At 34.5% G+C, this 24,738-nt stretch overlaps 2 protein-coding genes across 6 annotated transcripts; one reads left to right on the top strand and one right to left on the bottom strand.

Moving 5' to 3' along the window:
- The first annotated feature begins 2,887 nt into the window (after window positions 1-2,887).
- On the top strand, window positions 2,888-11,130 carry LOC126622048 (CDPK-related protein kinase). 2 transcript variants are annotated; one of them, XM_050290697.1, is made up of 12 exons: window positions 3,661-3,800; window positions 4,084-4,144; window positions 6,457-6,587; window positions 6,875-6,916; window positions 7,000-7,108; window positions 8,188-8,266; window positions 8,350-8,646; window positions 8,730-8,842; window positions 9,304-9,411; window positions 9,509-9,571; window positions 9,664-9,831; window positions 10,590-11,130. In XM_050290697.1, exons 3-12 carry the CDS (start codon window positions 6,457-6,459, stop codon window positions 10,725-10,727), a joined length of 1,248 nt encoding a protein of 415 aa, XP_050146654.1. In that variant the 5' UTR covers window positions 3,661-3,800; window positions 4,084-4,144; the 3' UTR covers window positions 10,728-11,130. The 2 variants fall into 2 exon arrangements, with proteins under 2 accessions (XP_050146653.1, XP_050146654.1); XM_050290696.1 differs by lacking the exon at window positions 4,084-4,144 and having other exon boundaries at window positions 2,888-3,800.
- Window positions 11,131-13,132: 2,002 nt separating this feature from the next.
- Window positions 13,133-19,250, bottom strand: LOC126622051 (uncharacterized). Of its 4 annotated transcripts, none has more exons than XM_050290700.1 (4): window positions 19,116-19,210; window positions 18,859-18,967; window positions 17,554-17,702; window positions 13,133-13,450 (listed from the first exon to the last, which is right to left on the bottom strand). In XM_050290700.1, exons 2-4 carry the CDS (start codon window positions 18,962-18,964, stop codon window positions 13,373-13,375), a joined length of 333 nt encoding a protein of 110 aa, XP_050146657.1. In that variant the 5' UTR covers window positions 18,965-18,967; window positions 19,116-19,210; the 3' UTR covers window positions 13,133-13,372. The 4 variants fall into 4 exon arrangements, with proteins under 4 accessions (XP_050146657.1, XP_050146658.1, XP_050146660.1 ...); XM_050290701.1 differs by having other exon boundaries at window positions 18,859-18,964; window positions 19,109-19,198; XM_050290703.1 differs by lacking the exon at window positions 19,116-19,210 and adding an exon at window positions 19,047-19,068.
- Window positions 19,251-24,738: the final 5,488 nt, after the last annotated feature.

Consider the following 24,738-nt stretch of genomic DNA (forward strand, 5'->3'; position numbering starts at 1 on the left):
GGAAAAAGAGTATTACACACAAATACATTAGAGAACGTGCATGGTAATTGCAGATTGGAAGGATTGATTTTGTGAGAGTGAGCGAGGGCTGGTTTCTAATTAAACATATACCTTTGAAGATTTCTTTCATTAAAGAAAATATTATATTTGTTATTCAAGAAGAAAACATACATAGAAAACGGGGATATGGTGCAGAAATGCTGCAACATGAAAATATTGTTGAAACCTTTAACCTCGTTGAAAGAAAAAGAGTATCACACACATATACATTAGAGAATCTCCAATGAGCTCAGCTTAAGTTTTTTTATTTGATAAGATTTTGGATAAAGTAATGCTAGAGAGACTAAATTTGTAGACAAAGTTTTGAAAATTAAAAGACATGGAAGTTGATGATTGATTTATTACTTACACGTTGATAAATATGTTTATTTTTAATGGTGACACATCATTTAGTTTGCAAATTTAGTCTCCAAATTTGGTCTCCCTACAATTGCTAACTAGACTATTTTTTCAGACCGAATACGTAAACTATATGATGTGTCATCAATAAAAAAATAAGCATGATAATCAAAACCTCAATCATTCTCACTTTGATTCTAAATTTTGACCTCTCGAATTTTGAGTTTTAAACCAAAATGTTAAACCCAAAATCTAATCTCAAGAGTTAAAACAAAACATCTGGTCGTGCCATTATAGACCTTAAAAAGATAAGATGTCAAAAACGGAATCAACATATAAATGAAAATGATATAATGGATGATGGTTAAAGTTGCGATTGACACTCTCAAATATAATTAGGGCACATTTACATAAAGGCAATCGGAATTAAAACGCATAATTGAATTCCAATTACAGAATATTCCAATGTTTACTGAATATTGGAGAGCCAAAAAGGTTATGAGACTCACACAAATTTTGGAATTCAACCCAAAATGTGGAAGAATTAGATTCTGTACATTTAGGTGGTAGTTGAATTCCGCTTTGTTGAGGGGACTCAGATGGATTTTTCCTCCCCATTATACCCTCACTTATTTCTAAATTTCAAGATTGACCTTTGCATTAACCCAACACCACCAACATTTGTCCATTTTAACCAAAAAATTAGTAAATAAAATAATTTATTTCAACTCAAGGCATTTTAGTAATTATATTGATTTTCATTTTGGTTCATTAAACAGTTTATATGGAATCTATCTCAATTCGACGATTCCAGAAGGTTTTAACAAACAACTTCAACATGAATCTAATTCTGACTCCTCTCATTCCAACACCTCATCAATTCAATTCCTCTTATTTGATTATGAATTAGTAAACGAGTCATTAGTTAGTCAATCAACATACAGAGTCGGACGTTTAGCTACGAATTTGAGCAAAACCTATAAATTAAAATCCAAACATGAAAAGTTTTTAAGTGCAATGTTGACAACACTATTCACACCATTTCAATATCTAAGCAAAGTACAATGGAAGTACTCTTGTCACTTTTCTTTTTGATGCTTTATCAATGGCAATGGATTTTTTTTAACAATGGTAAATTTCAATACCAACACAAATAATCTCCATAAATAGAGGTCCGAATACAAGTGAAGTACAAAGCATAATAATGAACCATTCAAGAAGCACAAAAAAGAGCTCAACCCAACACAAGAATTGGAGACCAAAATAGCAAAAACCTAGCAACCTACTGCCCTAGCCGCCACTGTAGCACCTCCAACCCAGCACGAGACCCCAAAATAAAAAAAGAAAGCTTCATCATCCTCCAACAACCACCACAAAGATCTAAACCACAAAGCAAAGGAAGACAGCAAGAAAATACATCCCACAAGCAACAATGCTGAGATTGGCAAACACAAGGAAGGTGGTGGTGTGGACACCCAAGCTAAAGCTCTACACACCTTCCAACTAAGTCGCAAAAAATATCTTAAAGTGACAACCCCGATGGTTTTTCACCTTTGGATATCATGTCACAAGTCCATACATGTGTCCTTTTTGTGATTTTGTGACATATTCTTTATAAGGGTCACGAAAGTAATTTTTCTATCATATGTAGAAATACTTTCTCAAATCTTCAACGTTTGGGATTCAATTTCCCTATATAACATTCTTGAGATAGACTTACTGTATCATTAAGTCTATTTTTATGTGCAGCCGAAAGAGGTGGTTGCAGATTAAGATAGTTGTGGAATGGAGGGATGAGAAAGCCAATTAGGGCTCTATGATCTTAGGCTAGAATGAAGAAATTGGGCAGTAGAACATGGAGAAAAACAAGCTGACAGAGATGGAAGAAATGGAAAACGAAAAGGAAAAGGGACAACCATCGACCCTAGCCAAGACTAGGCCCGCGGCTGAACTACTTGACGAAATTTAAAGCTCATATAATACGATGAGAAGGGCTGTCACGAAACGGAGAGAAAGGCTCATGGCAATGGGAATTAGGCATCGACTATACCATTTCTACAACTTTCATTGTCTTTTGCGTCAACTTTCATTGTCCTTGCGCACCATCACCCAAAGTGCCAAAACACCTAATCCCAAGTTCCCCCCAGCCCCCAAAATTCCCAATTGCGTGAGAAAAATGATATACACGCATTGATTTTAATCTCTCAAACATCCTTACTTAATTTTGTCTGCTTTTTTATGTTTATTTATTTTGATAGCAAGAAACAAAAATAATAGTGTAAAATTTTTATTTTGTATGCTTTTCTTGTTTATTTAATTTGATGATAAAAAACAAATCAAGCGAAAAATTTAAAAATTGTGTGAAAATCACGTTTTTACTGTGAATTCATTCACAAACAAAATTACCAAAAAACAATAAAACAATCCAAAGAGTCATGTGCTTGCCATGTGGCTACTGAGATCACAGAAGACTACAATCTACAGCTCACTCCCACACTGCAATCTCCCTCAGTCACCCCCATCGTCCTCGTCCCCAACAAATTCCCACTCTCTCTCTCTCTCTCTCTCTCTCTCTCTGTGCACATTTACACCTTTTCCTGCCTTTTATTATTAACTCCAACAGCTCCACCATCCCCTGCTCTCTCTCTCCTCTTTCTCTCTCTAGACACCACAAGAAAAGTGGAGCAACAACAACAACTACAAGCATTCACAAACAAAGAAACCTAGAGCTTGATCTAGAGCTAGAGCTACACTCTCACACATTTCACAATGCCACAACCATAACCATTGAATTAAGCAGCTTTTCAACCTTAAAGCTTCAATCTTTCACCCATTTTCTCTCACTCCTTCTCAAATCCGCCATGGGAACCTGCACTTCGAAACCTCCAAAGCAGAACCCATATTCCCCCAGAGACCCAATTGACCCAAACAATCCTTCCCAAACCCCCAAATCACTCCCATCCCACACCCCTCACCACAAAGACGACGTCGCTTCACGGCAGTCCCACTCCCAGTCCCCCTTCTACCCCTTCTACAGTCCCAGCCCCGCCCATTACCTCAAGAAGTCGTCACCGGCGCGGAGCAAGAGCGCAACTTCCACTCCCAGCCGGTTTTTCCGGCGACCCTTTCCGCCTCCGTCGCCGGCGAAGCACATCAAGGCCGTGCTGGCACGGCGTCTGGGCAAAAAGGCATCGGCCTCGGTGGCGATACCGGAGGACGGAGAGGAGGAAGATGGGGTTGAGCTGGACAAGAGGTTTGGGTTCTCCAAGGAGGTTACGAGTCGATTGGAGGTTGGGGACGAATTGGGTCGAGGGCATTTTGGGTATACTTGCTCTGCTAGGTACAAAAAGGGGGAGTTTAAGGGTCAACAGGTCGCTGTGAAAGTCATCCCTAAAACAAAGGTTTGGCCTAATGCTCTTATTTGCATGTATGATTTTTGGTTAATCTATATTTTGTTTGTAAAGATTGGTTTTTGTTGCTCTCATTTGCTTAATCTTGGTTGATAAAATGTGGGTTTTTTTATTTATTGTATTTTAGTCATTCTTCAAGGTAAAAGTAAAACCTGAGACCTTAGGCCAATGTTGAATCTTTGTTATTGTTGTTGTTTTTTGTGTTGTGGGTGGGAGCCAGGGAGTGGTGGTTTTACAGTGTGACTGTGTTAAACTTAATTCTTGGCTGATTAAGGTCGAAGACGTCCTTTGAGGTTGAATGCGGCACAAGGAAGATCTTTGCAAGATCTCGTCAGGTATTCATATCAATTGACTGTGGTGGAGTTGTTCTAGATAGGAAATATTATTCATTATTTAAATGAAAGAAATATATACTAAGACAAGTAGTTTGTGTGAAAGGGTTGTAAAGTGACCAAGTTGTTTGTTTATTGCTTTACTTTGGTCAATAATAGGTATTGATCTCTTGGCCTACTTGGGGCTGGTTTGGTATTGCTGTTCTTTGAAAAAAAGGTGCTGTGAGAATAAGCGGCTGTGCTGTGAGAATAAGCGGCTGTGAAATAAATCAGCAGAGTGTTTGGTAAACTTTTTTGTAAAAGTGCTTTTGGAAAAAAAAAGCAGTCTAATAGTAAGTCTTTTCATTAAAGAAGCATTGTAGCTCCGTGTGCTTTGAAAAAAAAGCCAGTTTTCCAAAGCTGCAAATAGCAGCTTCAGCTTTTTCCTTTGATTTCAGCTTATTCTCACAGCAGCTTCCAAAATAAGCCCTTTTTTTTCAGTTTACCAAACACCTAAAACCCTCACAGCTTTTTTTCATGGGTGCTTTTTTTTTAAGCACCTCACTCCCAAACTAGGTCTTGATCCACCTGAATAGTTTACACCAGGTTTTGCCTACTCAAGTTGGGATATTTTATGTTCAAATCACATTTTGGAATGGAAGTACGTTTTTCCTTTCAAAAATGCAGATCTTTGGTGACCGATTGAATTCCATGTAGTGGGAATAGGAATAATAGACTTTTTTGTTTGTTTTGTTTTGTGTGATGGCTTCTCAGCCATATAATACTTAGTCGATACCTAAGATGTGACAGTTCGTTCTGAATGATAAACAAAGCATACAGTCCAATGGTTGAGAGTGGACCTAATCTTTGACAAAAGTCATGGTCCAAATTGTGGTCTTGGCCTTCCCACGGGTATATAATTGAACTAGATCATACAGCAGCCGGTCGATAATGGCCAGTAGTAACCATGCTTATAGTCATCCAAACTACCGAAAGCTTTTGGTGGGTCACATTTCACAATCTTGACCCTCTAGATGGTTAACCATCAGAAGCCTCAGCAGATTGTAAGACGCTTATTGCAAGAGGCAAGAAACATTGAACTTAATCTTGTATTGTTTTGTGTCTGATGATCATGTAGCATGAGGTGGTTCACCAATAATTGAAGCTATATGATTGGCAGTATATTCTTTTGAACAAAGTTATAAATATCTATGTCCAACCAGTGGTAAGGGTTTAAGGGACTCAACACTAATCCAGGGAGGTTGACTCAATCTACCCACTCTCTCATCAAAGAATAAAAGATGACGACTTCTAGTTCTGGACTACGCTTTCTTCCCTAAAGTCCCCTGTAAAAGAAAGAGGGGGAATAAGTAAATTTTTAGGGACACAAGGTGACAACTTTGTAGTTTTATTAAACATCAAGCATGCCTCATATGCTGGGAATTTTCTTTGTAAACAATAGTGTGTGGATTTATTCATGTAAAGTTGTTTGTACCATACTTGACCAATCCCGAAACTACCAAGCATCGGTCAACTTCATACCTTCAGGGATCCACTGAGGGGTTCTGCTGAGGCACCCCGCCGAAGCACAAGAGTTTCCCCCAACCAGGAGGCTAATCACAACACGACACATGTCAACGTCAGAATAAAGCTCATAGAGTCCCACATCAACTGCGAACAAAAGCTGGAGACTCCTCAACTATAAAAGAAGACCATTCTCCTACAATGAATCCCTAATGTCATTATTGTTCTTAAAATGGTCATTAGAACCCACCAATGATGTTTATGCTTAAACTTATGTGTTTGTGTAAACCCTTCACTATTAATGAGAACTCCTCTACTCCGTGGACATAGCTAGACTTAGGGTGAACCACGTACATCTTGTGTTTGCTTCCCTATCTCTCTTTACACATTATCATCAGTAAGTGACTGAAGCAACCGAGCGAAGGTCACAAACTTGACATTTTATGTTGTTCCAAAGTCTCAATGATTTTGTGCATCAACAAAAGTAAATTGAGTATTATAAATGTTGAACAATGTAAATTGGATGAGGTAAATACTCGAGTTGCCTTTAAAATAAGTACAAGATCACAAGTAGTGATGTTATACCGGTATACAATTGACTTTCTTGTTCCCTGAGTAAATTTGGAGGGGAAACATAAGATATGAAGCACTTAAAGAAATGTATAGAGGGTCACAATAATGTATTGCTGTGAGATGTTGTGTTACATGTGGTGGCTTTGGTAGTTGATTTGACTTCTAATGCTTTTTTTTTTTTTTTTTTTTTGTCTTTTTGTTATGATTTCTTCTAACAGCAATGTATTGTTTGTTGTTAGATGACAACTGCTATTGCAATCGAGGATGTGAGAAGGGAGGTCAAGATCTTGCAAGCCTTGACTGGACATAGCAATCTAGTTAAGTTCTATGATGCATTTGAAGACAGTGATAATGTCTACATAGTAATGGAGTAAGTTCAAAAATTGAATTCCTATTTAAGTCTACATCTCATTTTACTTTTTCATAAGTAATAGTGATTCACCGGGTAAAAAGTTATAATTTTGCTAAGCTTGGTATGGTTGTGTGGTCCGGTTGTTTGTTTTTAATATTTTTTTTCTTATGTAATTCACCTCTCCCAGACCTTGCGTAAAGCGGGAGCCTTGTGCACTGGGTACGACCTTTATGTAATTTACAGGAGGATTTCTTACCTCTCTTAAAGATCTAACTTTATGGTATTCATCTTTTTTAACATTTCAGGTTGTGTGAAGGTGGAGAGCTTTTAGATAGAATACTTTCAAGGTATATAAATTAGATATCTTCAATAAGGACTTTCAGATGCTGATATTTTTTGCTACTAACTTAATAATCTGTTACTTCTGAAGGGGCGGGAAATACTCAGAAGATGATGCGAAGACTGTCATGGTGCAAATACTGAATGTTGTCGCATTTTGTCATCTCCAGGGCGTGGTGCACCGGGATCTTAAGCCAGAGGTGAAAAACATTTCTCTACTTTTCTTCTCATCTAATTAGCAGATGAGATGTTTGTTTGAAGCTTACATTTTTAATGAAGATCCAGGTGTGGGCAATGTGGACAAAGATACCCCTTTGAGTGATACTTCGAGTGACAAAATGAAGGGGTTGCTCAAAATTTCTAGTACTGAATGAGGCTGGTTAAACTTGCGTGCACTATTCTGTTTAGAAGGGAAACAAACTCAATTTAAATTTAAGTGTGTCCCTGCACATTCGGTAACCCCCAATACTGTATACAAGTAATTGAACAACATGACCAATGGTTACTTTTATACGGCAGACAGACTGCAATAGAAACCCGACTGTTTAAAATGATTGGTATGTATACATGGTTGATGTCTCCTGGACTAAGATTAAACATCATCATGTAGCAGGACAAAACCTATTTGTCTTCTGGACAAAAATCTTTTTACTTTAGTATATTTAGTACTATTAGGCGCCTCCAATCTCATACAATCTATCAATAGATTGTTGCTGGGTGTCATTACTACTCAGTTCACCCCTTAGGTTCCCAGATTCCCAGATTCTAACAAGGGAAAGAAATTGGCACTTTGTTCCAGGCTAGGTGAAATGAAAACTTCACACACAAAATGGTTATCTAAATCCGATAAATTTTAGTTTAATCATATAGGTGGCATTATGTTCTGTTTGGCTTGAAAGGGAAATATTTTAGTGACAGTTGAATTAGTAGTCCACACTGGCTGTTTCTACAGCAGGTGTTTTTGAACAATTGAAGAAATAACCTGACTCCTGAACCACATTTCCTTGTTCAATATTTTATCTTATGTGCTAGTTGAAGTGGCGTTCATGTGGGAAGTGTAGGGATTCCACCTAAAAATTCAAAACTAGTTAATTGGCTTATATTTCCACTCATATTACTCCATCAGATACCTTGATATGTATTTATCATCATGAAAGCTAGAAGTTCATGGAAGTTTTTTATTATCTTATACTTGATGGACTTGTTATTGTCGGTTGCGCTTTCTAAATCTAATTCTCTTTATGTTAACCTAATGCTATTTTTCCTTTTTTGTTATCAGAACTTTTTGTATACCACCAAAGATGAGAATTCCCAGTTGAAAGCCATTGACTTTGGCTTGTCAGATTTTGCCAGACCAGGTTTGTCCTTTCTTATTTTAACTTGTTTTATTATTGATCTGGGTCTTTTGATTTTGGATAGGTTTTAATACTCTGTCTTACAGACGAGAGGCTGAATGATATTGTTGGAAGTGCATACTATGTTGCACCCGAAGTTCTACATAGAGCTTATAGTACAGAGGCTGATGTGTGGAGTATTGGTGTAATAGCATATATTCTCTTATGTGGTAGCCGTCCATTTTGGTCCCGGACTGAGTCTGGGATTTTTCGGGCGGTCTTGAAAGCTGATCCCAGTTTTGATGAAGCACCTTGGCCCTCTTTATCTCTTGAAGCAAAGGACTTTGTCAAACGCTTATTGAACAAGGACCCTCGGAAACGAATGACAGCAGCTCAGGCTCTAAGTGAGTTTTCTATGTCTATAGTCTGTTAAGTTTCTGCCATCTTTTTCCTGAGTCATTGCCTTAAATTCTTATATTTTTTGCAGGTCATCCTTGGATCCGGAATTATAATGACGTGAAAGTGCCACTTGATATTTTAGTATTTAGACTCATGAAGGTTTATATGAGATCATCATCCCTTCGGAAGGCTGCTTTAAGGGTGTGTATATGTTTTCACCAACGAGAGTGAGAACTTTTTCTCGAATTTTGCATGCTGAATCAGATTCTTGGTCTTAAGAACTTTGTATATCAAGTCAAATGATGGGGTTAGTTTTCTTGATGAATTAGATTTTGGTTTGTACCTCCTAAAAAATATATAATTGAAAGGTAATTATTAGTATTCCATTTTAAATAATAATGACTCAATAAAAGCATCGATTATCTGTTCTCATATTTTCTCTACACGGTCATGTGTATAATTACAGGAAATAAGAGGGGCTTCTGAGATTTTATCAGTTAATGCTTGATGATTGTTTCGTCCAAATTATTCTTCTATACGTTTGCATAGTTGTGTTTTGAATTATTTATGTATGTGTGTTTTGTATATTTTTTTAAACGTTATATTTTGGGATATAGTTAATCAGTCTTTTAACGTTTCATTTCTGTAAATTGATGTGACAGGCCTTGTCTAAGACATTGACTGTGGATGAACTGTTTTATCTCAAGGAACAGTTTGCTCTATTGGAGCCAAACAAAAATGGCACTATAACTCTTGACAATATTAGAATGGTTGCTATCTCTCTCTCTCTCTCTCTCTCTCTCTCTCTCACAGAGAGATAAGCTAATATTTAGTGTGTTTTTTTTTTTTTGTTATTTTCCTGGACAGGTCCTGATGAAAAATGCTACAGACGCAATGAAGGAGTCCCGCATTCCTGATCTCATTTCATCAGTAATAACTTGGTTACTTTCGTGAATATTTCTATGGTATTAGGCTCAATAGGTTATAAAAGTACTTACTGGTTAGTACTTCTCCCATGACAGTTAAATGCACTTCAATACAGAAGAATGGATTTTGATGAGTTCTGTGCAGCTGCATTAAGTGTCCATCAGCTTGAGGCACTTGATCGTTGGGAACAACATGCTCAATGTGCATATGAACTATTCGAGAAGGATGGCAACAGGGCGATTGTCATTGAAGAACTTGCTTCGGTAAGTTGAAATTTTAATGCCACATTTTGCAGACTTGTATATATTAACTTGAAGCTTAGTAATCATAAGGTCGATTTCTTAGTATATAGTATTTTACTTATGAACTGGACTTGCTGACATTTCTTAAACTTTCTGTTTTACTAGTTACATTTCATAAGTAACATACTTTTGGTTAAAAGAATACTGTAGGGAGGGAGAAGTAGAGTTCTGGCCAAACTGTACTTTTGGTGCTTAAATTTTGATTCAAATTACACTTTGGTCTTGTTTTTTTACATTTGTTTTGGGCAAGTCCTATTATTTTGAATTGAAGCAATGTGGTCAGCTCAACTGCATATGTTCTATGACTGACTTTTGTTATCATATCAGCAGTCAATGCATTATGTCAGTAAACCATGGACCGCAATAACTTTTGATAACAAAAGCATGATTATGGTGCACGAAAGATCATATTACTTCACTTAAAAAATTTGAAAGATCGAACTGAAACAATGGAAAAGGGACCAAACTAAAGTTGAGCTGAAATTGAATGGTCATACTCCCATAGCATATTTATTCCTAGATTTTTTAATTTCTAAGATATTAGCACATCCTATGCATCTGCATTCTCATAGCATCCGCCCTTTATGCCAGGATTTTGATATTGATTTGGTTTTTAATTTACGCACTCTAGAAACGAAAGATTTGCAAGGCTCTGTATTATCAGTAATGTACTGGACTGAGACTACTGTTGTTCATACTCTCTCCAAATTGTGATTCAGGAACTTGGGCTTGGTCCTTCCATTCCACTTCATGTGGTTCTCCATGACTGGATTAAGCACACAGATGGGAAGCTAAGCTTCCTCGGGTTTGTGAAATTGTTGCATGGTGTGTCCAGCCGGACGTTTGTAAAAGCATAATGAAGATATAAAGCATTATTTATGGACGTGTTTTAGCCAAATGATATGTGCGATATGTGGAATAGACGTGGTGCACCCGATGATTGATTTTCAAGATTTGGATGTTCGGAAAGATGGCCATTTACAATCCGTTTGGCGCACACGTTAAGTGACCCATCCGGCCAATTCGTGAAGAGGGGTTGAAACATCCCGGACAATGCAGGTGCGAAATCTTGGTTACCGGTTGGAATGCTGTGTAGCTATTCAAGTGTAAAGTTGTAGTTAGTTTTGCCTAAATGGGCGGTTACGATATTCTTCAACTCCTTAGATGCGTTGTATCTGTCTAGTTACTTTGAAACATGCTTGATTTGCCTTAGTGTTGTGAAACTCCGCAATGGTATCAATTGAAAACCAAGATTTACCATTCGGTGTTTTCCAATTTCTGAAAATACCTACACTCGTAGGTTTTTATCTCATCTTTTTCATGCAATGAGCAGTCTAATCATTTTCCAACATCTCACCACTTGGGCCAACCTGTAGGGCATATGCTCACCGTCTTATTGATTCGGGAAGTGATTTCGACACTCGTTTCTCTCTCTCATCCCTTATTTATTTTTGGCTTTTTATCAAGTAAATTAAAGGAGAATCAACAGACAGAAAATAAACAGTGTACGGAAGGAGTGCAGAAATCATTTTCCTCTTTGTATTTAAAAAGAGTTGTTTAGCATGGCCCATCAAAAACTAAAAAGAAAGGAAAAAAGAGTTGCTTGTATGCAATAGCATGAAGAAGTAACTGTCAATTGATTTTGATTTTCTTTTCTTATCCACTTAATTGTCAACCTTGCGTCACATCCACTCAGGTGCTTAGGCCGTGGACTTTTGCCTGACTTCTTCCTTGAGCTTGCCTGACTAAACTAGGGGGGGGGGGGATGCGAATATTTTTCGCTGCTACTTTCTATTAGGGGTGGTTTTTAAAGATACTTGCCTTTAATAAGCACTACCCTAAAACCAAGTGTATGAAGCACTAGGGTTTATCTGTCACCATTAACACTCTTACGTAGTCTTGTCAATTACTTATGAGTTAACACATACAAGTTTTGAAGGTTAGGTTTTCCTTATGCATATTCAACTTGTGATATTCAAGCTAGAATATATATCTAACATGCAATCTCTATGACATTCAAATTAAATATAAACATCCAAAACTCATTAAGTTTTGTGAAATCACTTTGGAAAACCATGGAATACTTAAGAGTGTGATATTCTCCTTAAGTGAACTTACAACTTCCAAACCACAAGAAGCATTAACCAATTTCAGGGTGACATTCAAACATAAATTGCATTCAATTACTTGTCTAAACCTCCTAACGGTGATTAAGCATCGACATATATAGATAGTTTTAAATCAGTGGTTGAAAATTCAAAGCAAGCATACATAACATCATAAGTAGAGGTTTTAGGTTTGATTCTCGCCAAAGACGAATTTGTACATTAATGATTATGAATTTTATTTATTTTGAAACTCACTTAAAAATACTATTTATGAGGGTTTGTGTGGGTTTAAAAATTCAAACGACGATATACCCATACTCATAGCGTAGCGGATGCAATCATGAGCCTTTACATATTTTTTTTTCACATTTTTCGCACTTATAAATTAATTACTATAATTTTTAATGTGTTTGGTATTTTTAAATTACTTGATACTTTTATTTTTAATGTGTTCTATAGTTTTTTAATCTCACTCTTTACCTATAAAAAGAAATAAATAAATAAAACTTAATTTTTTTAAATTGTCATAGAATAATAATACATGTTTAATATACAATATATACATATACACTATGCCTATTGTATTTTATAGTAAGTTTTTTTAGTGGTTTAAAAAATTAAAATCATCAAAATAACTTTTTTCTTAACATGTCGAAACAGATTACCCACGTGTTACCTTCGTGTAAACCTGTTAAGGACCCATTATTAACGAATTCTTATTGTGACTAGATGACAACTCAATTAGTTATCATGTTGACCCGAAACCTGTTATTTTGTGTTGTTTACGTGTCGTGTTATCGCCAAAAGCTCTTAAGCCAAAAACGTTCAGCCTCCCTTAAAGACTCTAAACTTGACATATAAATAGGCCTAAAAATATGAATTCTATTTAAATTAAGTGGATAGGCTTGTCCTAGGCATGCTTGTGGACCCACGGCTATGGAGTCCAATGACGTTTGTTTTCCAAATAGCTCGTCTAGTTCACTAGCATGTCAAAGATGAGTTTCTGCGGTGAGTAAATTCCACGTACGTTGGAGTCCAATGACGTTTGTTTTCCAAATGGCTCGCCTAGTTCACTAGCATATCAAGGATGAGTTTCTGCGGCATGTGAACTCCACGTACGTGAGAGATGTAACGGACAACGTTGTAACTAAATGTGGTACAAATTATTTTGTTATATTCAACTGGCTAGCTACGTTATGGACTGAACATCTTCCAGTACATCAGACACTAAACCACTAATGATCATTATTATGAGATTTAAATAAAGGATACGAACGACTTGAACATAAATCAAGCAAAACTCTTCTTTCAACGCTCAAATACATTAAGTATGCCACAGCCACAATTTGCAGCAGACAAAAATCTGTGTAAAGGACATGCTACTCCTAAACTAGCTAGGCTTTGATGGGTTGTGCTCGAGGCCTCCAAAGTCCTAGCCGATACTTGTGAGTGTATTTCAAGATCAGCTTCCTCTGCAAAACAGAAACCGGCTATCAATTTCTTTAAGCTGAGTGCAATGACATTTTAGGATTCATATAACCAACCCCACTTAGTGGGATAAGGCTATGTTGTTGTTGTTGTTGAAACGTGAGTTAATGAAAATGAACTGACAAATTTACACATTCCTCATAATCGTTTTCTCTCTTTTAAAAAAATGACGCACAATACTCATTCCACACTAGGCCTGGAAAACGGGTCGTGTCTGTCGTGTTCGTATTGTTTTCGTGTAACACCTGTTATCTTAACAGATTGTGTCGTGTCATACCCGTTATCTTAACGGGTCCTTAACAAATCGGGTCACTTTACCCAACAGGTAAAGTGACCCGACCCGTTATGACCCATTATGACTCGTTAAGAAAAAAATATTTTTTTTCTTAAATTTGCACATACCACACATTGCCACATAAATATTACTTCAAAACATTAAAACACATTTTTCGTTTAAATACTACATCTACCTAAAAAATAAGAGCCTAATAAACAAACATCCATACACTACTATTCTATTACAAAATATTAAATGTGCAAGGATATGCAAAATGACGTAGTTTTTATTTTCAAGGTTGTGAAGCCTTTCTCAAAAGTTTAAACCTTGCTAATAGAACTCAAAGTTTGCATGTTATTCCTTTTACAAAATCCTCAATTTTCATTGATTATCATTACATAAGATTTTGTGGTATCCACTAGTGTAAATATTTTAAATTGAAGATCGAATTCATTCATTGTATTCATATAGAGTCAATGAGTGTAGCTGTAAAAAAATTATCAAAATCGAAGTTAAAATAACCGTTAAATCATGATTTTTCGTTGATAATCGTCGAAAAATTTTGTCCTATTACTTGATCTCTGAATGTTTGTTTTTTGCAATTTTTGGCGTATGCGATCTTGAAGCATATACAAACAAGTATGACAGTTTAATCTTTGAAATTAGTTTCGTAGAATTCGTATCATTTCAAAATGATAGATTCACTAACACTTAGAGTTTATTTATACTTTCATTAAGTATAACATAAGATTTTGTGGCATCCACTAGTGTAAATATTTTAAATTAAAGTTCGAATTCATTCATTGTATTCATATAGGGTCAAAGAGTATAGCTATAAAAACTCATCAAAATCGGAGTTAATATAACCGTTAAATCATGATTTTTCGTTAATAACCGTTGAAAAGTTTTGTCCCGTTACTTGATCTCTGAAAATTTGTTTTTTGCAATTTTTGGCGTATGCGATCTCGAAGCATATACAAACATGTTTGATGGTTGGATAGTTAAAACTAGTTTTGTAGAATGCGTATCCCATTAAAACAATAGATTCACTGACACTTAAGAGTTTATTCATATTTTCATTAAGTATAACATAAGATTTTATGGTATCCACTAGTGTAAATATTTTAAATTGAAGATCGAATTCATTCATTGTATTCATATAAGATCAAGGAGTGTACAACAACAACAACATAGCTGTAAAAAAATCATCAAAATCGAAGTTAATAACTGTTAAATCATGATTTTTCGTTGATAACGGTCGAAAAGTTTTGTTTTGTTACTTGATCTCTGAATGTTTGTTTTTTGCGATTTTTGGCGTATGCGATCTTGAAGCATATACAAACAAGTTTGACGATTGGATATGTGAAATTAATTTCGTAGAATTCGTATTACTTCAAAACGATAGATTCACTAATACTTAGAGTTTATTTATACTTTCATTAAGTATAATATAAGATTTTGTAGTATCCACTATTGTAAATATTTTAAATTGAAGATCGAATTCATTCATTGTATTCATATAGGGTCAAGGATATAATTGTAAAAACTCATCAAAATCGGAGTTAATATAACCATTAAATCATGATTTTTCGTTGATAACCGTTGAAAAATTTTGTCCCGTTACTTGATATCTGAATATTTGTTTTTTGCAATTTTTGGCGTATGCGATGTCGAAGCATATACAAACATGTTTGACGGTTAGATAGTTGAAACTAGTTTCGTAGAATGCGTATCTCATTAAAACAATAGATTCACTAACACTTAAAAGTTTATTCATACTTTCATTAAGTATAAAAGGTCGTACCCAGTGCACAAGGCTCCCGCTTTACGCAGGGTCTGGGAGAGGTGAATGTCGGCTAGCCTTACCCCCATTTATGGAGAGGCTGCTCTCAAGTCTCGAACCCGAGACCTACCGTTCATGGGCGAAGGCACTTGCCATCGCACAGTTTATTCATACTTTCATTAAGTATAACATAAGATTTTGTGGTATCCACTAGTGTAAATATTTTAAATTAAAAATCGAGTTCATTCATTGTATTCATATAGGGTCAAGTAGTGTAGCTGTAAAAAATCATCAAAATCGGAGTTAAAATAACCATTAAATCGTGATTTTTCATTGATAACCGTCGAAAAGTTTTGTCTCGTTACTTGATATCTAAATGTTTGTTTTTTGCGATTTTTAGTGTATGCGATCTCGAAGCATATACAAACAAGTTTGACACTTGAATCGTTGAAGTTAGTTTCATAGAATGTGTATCCCATCAAAACGATAGATTTATTAACACTTAAGAGTTTATTTATACTTTCATTAAGAATAACATAAGATTTTATGGTATCCACTAGTGTCAATATTTTAAATTGAAGATCGAGTTCATTGATTGTATTCATATATGGTCAAAGTGTGTAGCTGTAAAAAATCATCAAAATCGAAGTTAAAATAACCGTTAAATGATGACTTTTCTTTATAATCGTCAAAAAAATTTGTCCTGTTACTTGATCTCTGAATGTTTGTTTTTTGCAATTTTTGGCGTATGCGATCTTGAAGTATATACAAACATATTTGACTGTTGGATCGTTGAAACTAGTTTCGTAGAATGCGTATCGCATCAAAACAATAGATTCACTAACACTTAAGAGTTTATTCATACTTTCATCAAGTATAACATAAGATTTTGTGGTATCCACTAGTATAAATATTTTAAATTGAAGATCAAGTTCATTGATTGTATTCATATAAGGTCAATGAGTGTAGCAGTAAAAAAATCATCAAAATCAAAGTTAAAATAACCGTTAAATCGTAATTTTTCGTTGATAGCCGTCGAAAAGTTTTATCTCGTTACTTGATATCTGAATGTTTGTATTTTGCAATTTTTGGCGTATGCGATCTTGAAGTATATACAAACATGTTTGACGATTGGATCGTTGAAACTAGTTTCGTAGAATGCGTGTCCCATCAAAACAATAGATTCACTAATACTTAAGAGTTTATTCATATTTTCATTAAGTATAACATAAGATTTTGTGGTATCTACTGGTGTAAATATTTTAAATTGAAGATAGAGTTCATTTATTGTATTCATATAATGTCAAGGAGTGTAACTGTAAAAAATCATCAAAATATGAGTTAAAATAACCGTTAAATTGTGATTTTTCGTTGATAACCGTTGAAATTTTTTGTCCCATTACTTAATCTCTGAATGTTTGTTTTTTACGATTTTTTGCTGATGCGATCTTGAAGCATATACAAAAAGTTTGACGGTTGGATTGTTGAAATTAGTTTCGTAGAATTCGTATCCCATCAAGTTCAATGGTGTGTGTGTATATATATATATTTATTAAGTAGATTTAAATTTATTTATTTTGTACGCATTTGAGAAATTAAATGGTATGTATATTTAAGCCGATCTAATGGTCACCAATTTTTAATATTATATATATATATATATAATTATAGTTTTTGTTAAATTAATATATATAATTATTATAGTATTTTTTTAGGTTATAAAATTATAAAATTAATATTTTGCTTATCGTGTATCGTGTTAGTGTATACCTGAACCAACCCGTTATCTTAACAGGTGCTTATCGGGTTTCCCGATAACGACCCGATTCGTTATCGTGTCGACCCGAACACCTGTTAATTTCGTATCGTGCCGTATCAGGTTATCGAGTCGTGTCAGGAATTGCCAGGCCTATTCCACACTCATTCATCAACAATGCTTAAAGGATTACTCAGGCAGATACCAAGCAAGAATTAAACAACAGAAACTCTCTATCTTTATAATAAGTCATAGACACGAGATTGCTTACGTGCTTGCAAGGAACGCCAAGTTTCTTCAGCCTGAGAGTACGAGTGACAAGCAGCTTTTGGAAGTCACCGATCTCAGATTCAAGCTTGGCTACATGTGACTCCACGCCATTGCCAATCCCATTCAAAAACTCTGGTATCCCAACTTTCACTGCAAGAAAAACAGCCACGCAATTTCATTACAAATGTTTGATATTCTGAAATAAGAAAACGTAGACCACCCAATTTAGCCCAAAACAGGGCTAAGCCATGCACACAAAATATTCACTTTTCATTCCCTTCAAGATTCTAAATCTTTTAGCACCAGAGAAGAGCAAAGCAAATAAACAAATACAGCAGCAATAATTGCAAAGAAAAGGCACGGAACAGAACCCGAGTTTGATTTCCAGTAGTGGAAAAAAGTTCCTCACCAAAAATAGATAGTTACATACAAGAAGCATCGAACAACAAAACCCAATATTTGACTTGCCACTGTTTAGATCCCCCAACTTTCTTAAAAATCAAACAAACGAGGCAACACAGGCAAGACCAACCTCATTAACCATTCCTTCTTCACTGCCCAAGAAAGTTTTCATTTCCATCTATCAAAACCTGAATATACAGCATGACAGAAACCCTAAATTAATTTCCCGTTTCTTTCCACTTCACTTTTTTCAGCTTCCAAAATTCGTCTCATGCCTAGATTTGGGACGGCTTGGATAACTCCTATCGTTCAAGGTATATTAAAGGTCGAGGTGATGATTAAAAGAGCATTATGCATGCAAGGATGGAGGTAGCCTATGTTGGATATAACTCAACTTCTTCTGCCATGAAAAATGATCGAACTAGAAATATAATTTCCTATATACTAAAAAAATGAAGTCGCAATCTAACACCCAACTCAAAATCCCTCCCACGTTCTATACTTTTCCTACCCTCTCTCCCTTCTTGGCCATGTAACTTTTCCCATTAGCTAATGGTTTACAATTTTACCTTTATAAACACCAGTTACCAAAAATCATGCTGTTGGACAATAAATTGATAGCATTGTATCAAATTGTTAATTTAATTTCATCATTCCAAGTTTCCCCCACCAAAAAATGTTCCTGGCTCCGTCCATGAACACAAAGCAGACTTCTCCCTTCTAATCCAATCCCAGATACCAAACGAGACTAGAAACAAAATTGGATCTATTATACTTCAAGAAATGCAAATCAGCGAATTCGAAAAACCCAGAAAAAAAAATCCAGAACTTTCCTGGATACCAAAGAAAAATGGAAAATTCAACCATGGGCAACAATCCCTGAAAGCCAAAATCTTAGGGTTACCTAGGTAGGGGTTTGATTTGGTGGAGAACCTGGCGAACCCGGCTGTCGAAAATGGTACCAATATTGAACTTGAACTGGTGTAGAATAACATTTGTCTCCATGCCATCTTCTGTCGAATAGTAATGTTGAAATCAATGAGTGCATTCGTATTTGTGTGTAAATTTGTATGTAAATCAAGGTTGTCAAACCTAAAACTTTGCAAACAGAAGAGTGAATTGACGCGAAACCCAGAAGATTTTGAGCCAAGTACCTGATACCTGACGGAGGGGAGCCAAAGAAAGTTGAGACTGAGAACGAGCTGGGAGACGACGGCTTACCAAATTGGCCTCCGCGAAAAAATAGTTAAATTACTAATTATTATTATTATTTTTTGGTTAAAATGAGACCAGCTGGTGGCCATATCCATCATTTCAAAGGTTGTGAAGACTTACAAAGCATTTCAGCCGTTGATAGCCATTATCGTGCAATTCATCAGCGTTAAGTTAAATTACTAATTTATGGCCATCATTTTAAATGGGCTTAAATGTATGGTATCGAACTTTACTCTTAATTTAGTTTTAGTTTTAGTTTTTGAACCAGGTATTTTCAGTCCTTGGACTTAATAGTGTGTTGTACCATACTTAACTAACGCCATCTGTCTTTTTGTTAAGTTTAAGACTATGTTAGGACTTCATCCCAAATCACTAAAGTGAATTTAAAAATGAGAAATGAGAAAGGAAAAAAAACCAAAATAATCAAAGTTTTTTGTGTAAGCAAATTGAATATATATGTCACATCTCGTCCCTAATTTAATCTTATTTTATTCATTAACATTGGGAAGTTACAAAAATGCCCCTGATGGGCTAAGTGGAAATCTTAAGTAGAATTCCTACGGACATCTAAGTTCTTGTCACTCTTTGTTTCTTTTCTCGTCTTTCTAGGTAGTACGTATTCTTACAAACACATGAGTGAACGAGACGTAAATCAGACATGCAATAAACGGTTTATGCACTTTTCCAAAATGAGGGGCAAAATGGTAATTTTGTATGATCCGGAATTCATTCCTTTTTTTTATCAAGATAATAGTGGGTTGTCAGTATTGCTGGCCGTAGACTGTGATAGTGACGTTCTATTCGTTGAGTTTGTTAAGCAAGTGGGCGAGTAGGTCAATCTTCATTGGTATTTTATTTATTTAGCCTTGTGCCTATTTAATTATTGTTTGAGCTTGACTCAAAGACACATACACACACATATTCTTGTAATGCTCGTCACTATGATCATGTGGGCACAAGTGGAACATAATTCAGAGCCACAAAGAAGATTTTACAGGACTCCGAACATCAAGGGCATTATCTTAATTCTACTACGTTGATTGAAGCCTCTTGTGAGTTGAAGAGGAATGATGAGGCATTTGAACTGTTTAGATCGATGGCATTGAAGGGTTTGGAGCCAAATTTGATTTCGTACAATGTGGTAATCAACTGGTTGTGTCGAGAAGGTAAGTTGATAGCATTGTATCAATGGAAAACTAACCAAAACACCCTCAAAACTTTACTTTTAATCATCAGGACAGATTTTTTCAAAAATGCCGATCCTACCCTTCACACATATGTACAAGATTGGGTCAGTTTTATGCAAAGTTCATGTGGATACATCCAAAAGAAGAAAAAGGAGATTGACATTTTCAGAAAGCATTTGCATGCAAAAGGATATGTGGCAAATATTGCAACAACCAAGACAATATAGATTCACATGCAAAAGAAAATGTGGCAAACACTACAGCAACCAAGACAACATAAATTCACATGACATTCAAGCAAAGACAAGACAACCAACTTTCAGAAACAGTGCTGACAGTTTTCAGAAACAATGTGCTGTCACTATTCAAAAAATTGTAAATAGATGAAATGTTATTTTGTCTTTGAAGAATTAGATTTTGTATATAAGGGAGCCTTTCCTCCCATACAGAACACACCTGAATACCACACACCTCTCTCAACATCTGAAAACACCATACTCACTTCATACACTCAAGCATTCGTAGCCTTCATAGCATCCTTATAAACACTTCTTTGTAATCACTTTCTTGTAAACAACTATCTCTGTAAACATTCCATATATCAATAAAAGTTCAAGTGTACATATTCAAGCAATCTCCAAGTCTTAAGTAAGTTTTCTTTTCCTTATTTAGTGTGTTTGTTTAATTAGACTTCTAGTCCAAAACAGGAAAACACTATTGTGGTTATATTATTAACCTGCTAAACTGACGATCATACTTTGTTCGAGCACTCTGTTATAGTTGAATGTTTGCCATACAAATAACTGGACATTAACCAGGGTACCTCTGAGTTATTCGTACCTCTGAGTTCAGCCGTTAATGCCTTATACTTGTACTGTGAGTGGCCGTCATGCTGAAACATGTCGAGTTCCATGTGCAAGGTTCTATGTCTAGTTGTTATAATGGTCATCCGACTATTTAACTGAGCATGCGTTTCGAATTTGGTATCAGAGCCAAGTTTAGCATTTTAATAATATAAGCATAATAGTAAAGTACCTTGAGGATAGAAATCATTGATACAACTGATATCATATTTGTTTATTGTGTATGAACAACATATATTATTGTCCCTGTAGACCTTGTCAACCACAATTACCAGGTATTTATTGTCCTAGACATCCAACTATAACTAGCATAAAGAGAAGATTAACATATATATCCAAAAGAATTATCAGTACTTTGAAGAAGCAAAAGTTTTATCTTGGCTATCTTGAACATCCTTCATTTATTCGTAAATATAATAACACAGAAGTGCAGCATAAAGTTTTAGAAGCAAAAAGAACAACAGATCAAGCTTTGGAGACCTTGAGGGAAGAAAGAGAGTTTTTTAGAAACCAGTTAGCTGTAACTCTAGAGAATGGTAGACTGTAGTTTATGATAGATTATCTTAATTTAGAAATTAGTGAACCTCAAAAAAGAAAAATAATTTTAGACCAAAATAGTTTAGTTTGTTATTTTCCATCAAGAAAACATAATCATATTTTGCACAGTGAAGAAAATCCGCAAGCCAATAATATTGTAGATCTTATTATTAGTCAAGCATAAAATATAAAATTAGAAAATAATAAACATAATCATTTGTTAAACCAGTTGTTAGAACATTTTCAGAAAAATTCCATAAAGATAATTAGACAAAATTTAGATTATATTACATCTCAGTTAGAAGATAATAATAAAAATATTCAAAGGTTTCCTAGCAAAAGAGAGATAAAAGAGCTTGTTGACCTCATAGATAGTAAGTCAAAGCAAGTAGAACTTAGGCCATTAGAAATAGTTGAACAACTAAAATTAGAAGTTCAAAAAATTCAATTCGTACAAAAGGAGTTGAGTGAACAAGTAGATAAGTTGCATAATAAAATAGATAAATTATTAGTTTAATGACAGATTCTAGAACTAGCAGAAAATATATTCAAGTTTTGAAAGAAATTAGTAAATTAGATAAAGAACCAGTAGGATTAACAGATTTTTCAACACAAGTATCCAGTAGTAATATTCCCATTAGGCAAAATAATTTGATTATCCAATTAGTTTTAAGTTTAGCTGAAAAATTAGATCAAGTGGAAGAACAAATAGCAGAAATAAACCAAGTTTTACATAACGCATCTTCATCACTTCCACCATCCTTGCTAGATAAATTAGAAAATTTAACTTTGAGTGCAAATAATAATAGAAGACCTAAGCTAAATCCTTTTGATATTAGAAAATGGAACTCTTAAGGAAAAAAGGAAAAGAAGTAGTTAGAGCGGAAGATGTTTATCCAAATGAAGAAGAAGCACAAGAATTTATTCGAAGAGGTTTTGAGAGAACATAGAAAAATAAATATAACTTGTATCAATTAGGATTATTTGAAAACAGAAGTAGAATTGTAAGCAGCATCAGTCAACATGAAGTTAGCTGTATTGATAAAGAAGTCACACTTAATCTAATTAGTAAAGAAGCAGTTACTCATTTGAGAAAATTACATTTTAGTCATATTCATATAGGAACAATATTAATTGGAATAGCAGGATTAACCAGAGCACAAGTAGGTACAAAAGCTTTAGTATACATATATGATGATAGATGAGATAATCATCAACAAGCAGCAATAGCAACAGCTGAAGTAGACTTAAGTTCAAACTTAGTAGTCATAGGTTGTATTCCAAATTATGCTACGACGATTAATGAATTTAGTAAATATATTAAAGTGAGCATAAGAACAAAAAATTATAAGATGAAAGGAGAGTATAAAAATTTGTGTATTAGCTTAATGTATATAGGTAAAGTGTCTGATAGATATAATCATAAGTTTAATTTATAGTTTCAAAATTTAGTTCAAACATTTGGCAGTAAACATGTAAATATGATAGAAGCAAAACCCGTAGATAATAGCTTTTTAGAAGGAACTCAGTGGACATTGCCTAATTTACAAGTAGCACAAAATAGATAACCAGATAAAGTACAAATATATGAAACTAGTACAGGTCAAGCAACAATTAGGTTTAGTAATTATAAGCAACTAGAAAAAATAGAAGAAGATGAGAGTGAAATTGAAAATGAAAGTATACATATGGCTTTTGATAATTTAGATATTAATTTAGTTGAACAAAATTTTGATCATATTGTAGATAAACTTATAGAAGATATTGATCATTTAGATGAAGAACAATATTTGGAAAAATATAAGACATATGATTTAGGACTACATAAAATTTCAGACGAATAAATGAAAATTTTAATCTTAGAAATAAGAGTAGAACACATTTTAGGATCAAAAGAATATAATAATTTATTAGAATTGAAAGCAGAATGTAATCCAGCAGAAGAAAGTAGTACATCAGGAGTAGAAAATCCAGGACACGCAAGCAGAACCGATCAACAATTTTTGAGACCAACAAATGAACAATATAATGAAAAAGCAAAAGTAGACTATATGGAAGAAAGTATGATAAAACCTAGATAAAATAGGATTACATATTTGAGAGGGTTAGAACAAATTAATATAGCTGGTAATATATTAAATTTAGATAATGTAGATCCACAAGATTGAGAAAGAACGATTGAGAGATGGGAAAAGGGCTGTGTACATGCAGCATTAATGTTAGATTTTAGTAATTCACAAAACATGTTAGATTACTTTGAACATACTTTGAATGGTTTAGTTTTTGATTATTTCCAATCATGGAAAGTCCAAAATCCAGAACAGAATCAGGCAGCTAAAACACATTTCAATATTGATGGTTTTGTTACTTTGATTAAACAGGAGTTTTTAGATCATAATAGGTTAGATGGCAGAAGCGAACAAGAACAAATAAGAGCAATTAGAAATTTAGAACAATTACAAATTTGCGATTTACAGTATATAGTTGAGTATACAACAGATTTCTTTAAATATTTAGGAAGAACATGTAGAATTAGTGATATTAATTTATTAGATATTTATATGACAAAAATAAAAGGACCAATACGTGAAAAGATTTGGAATGAATGACAAAAGCATTCGAAGAAAAATGATATTACTATAGGACCTAGAATTCAACATGTATATGATACACTTAGACAAGAGTGTAGTCAAATAAAGGCTAAGAGACAAATTAGGAAACAATTTTACATGAGTTGTAAAAATATAGATTTACTACAACAGTATGGTTGCCATAAGAAAAATAAGCATAAGAAAATATACAAAAAGAAATATAAGTCATATAAACCCTACAAACAACATAAGAATTTCAATATAAGACCTTCAAGAACATATAGGAAAAGAAAATATATTCCAAAACAATTTAGAAAAAGAAGTGGCAGACCTTGGATTAGGAAATATAAAGCACCAAAAGATAAGAGTAGTTGTAAATGTTATTCATGTG

Source organism: Malus sylvestris, chromosome 5 (assembly GCF_916048215.2).
Source record: "Malus sylvestris chromosome 5, drMalSylv7.2, whole genome shotgun sequence".
Classification (NCBI taxonomy): Eukaryota; Viridiplantae; Streptophyta; class Magnoliopsida; order Rosales; family Rosaceae; genus Malus; species Malus sylvestris.

Coding starts and splice junctions, on each gene's coding strand:
- LOC126622048 (XM_050290696.1), top strand. CDS start 3,261: ATGGGAACCTGCACTTCGAAACCTCCAAAGCAGAACCCATATTCCCCC. Junction 8,267..8,349: donor GTCAGATTTTGCCAGACCAG/GTTTGTCCTTTC, acceptor TCTGTCTTACAG/ACGAGAGGCTGAATGATATT. Junction 8,843..9,303: donor TTCGGAAGGCTGCTTTAAGG/GTGTGTATATGT, acceptor TTGATGTGACAG/GCCTTGTCTAAGACATTGAC.
- LOC126622051 (XM_050290700.1), bottom strand. CDS start 18,964: ATGGCATGGAGACAAATGTTATTCTACACCAGTTCAAGTTCAATATTG. Junction 17,703..18,858: donor CAAATCAAACCCCTACCTAG/GTAACCCTAAGA, acceptor TTTTTCTTGCAG/TGAAAGTTGGGATACCAGAG. Junction 13,451..17,553: donor TTGGCGTTCCTTGCAAGCAC/GTAAGCAATCTC, acceptor TCTGTTTTGCAG/AGGAAGCTGATCTTGAAATA.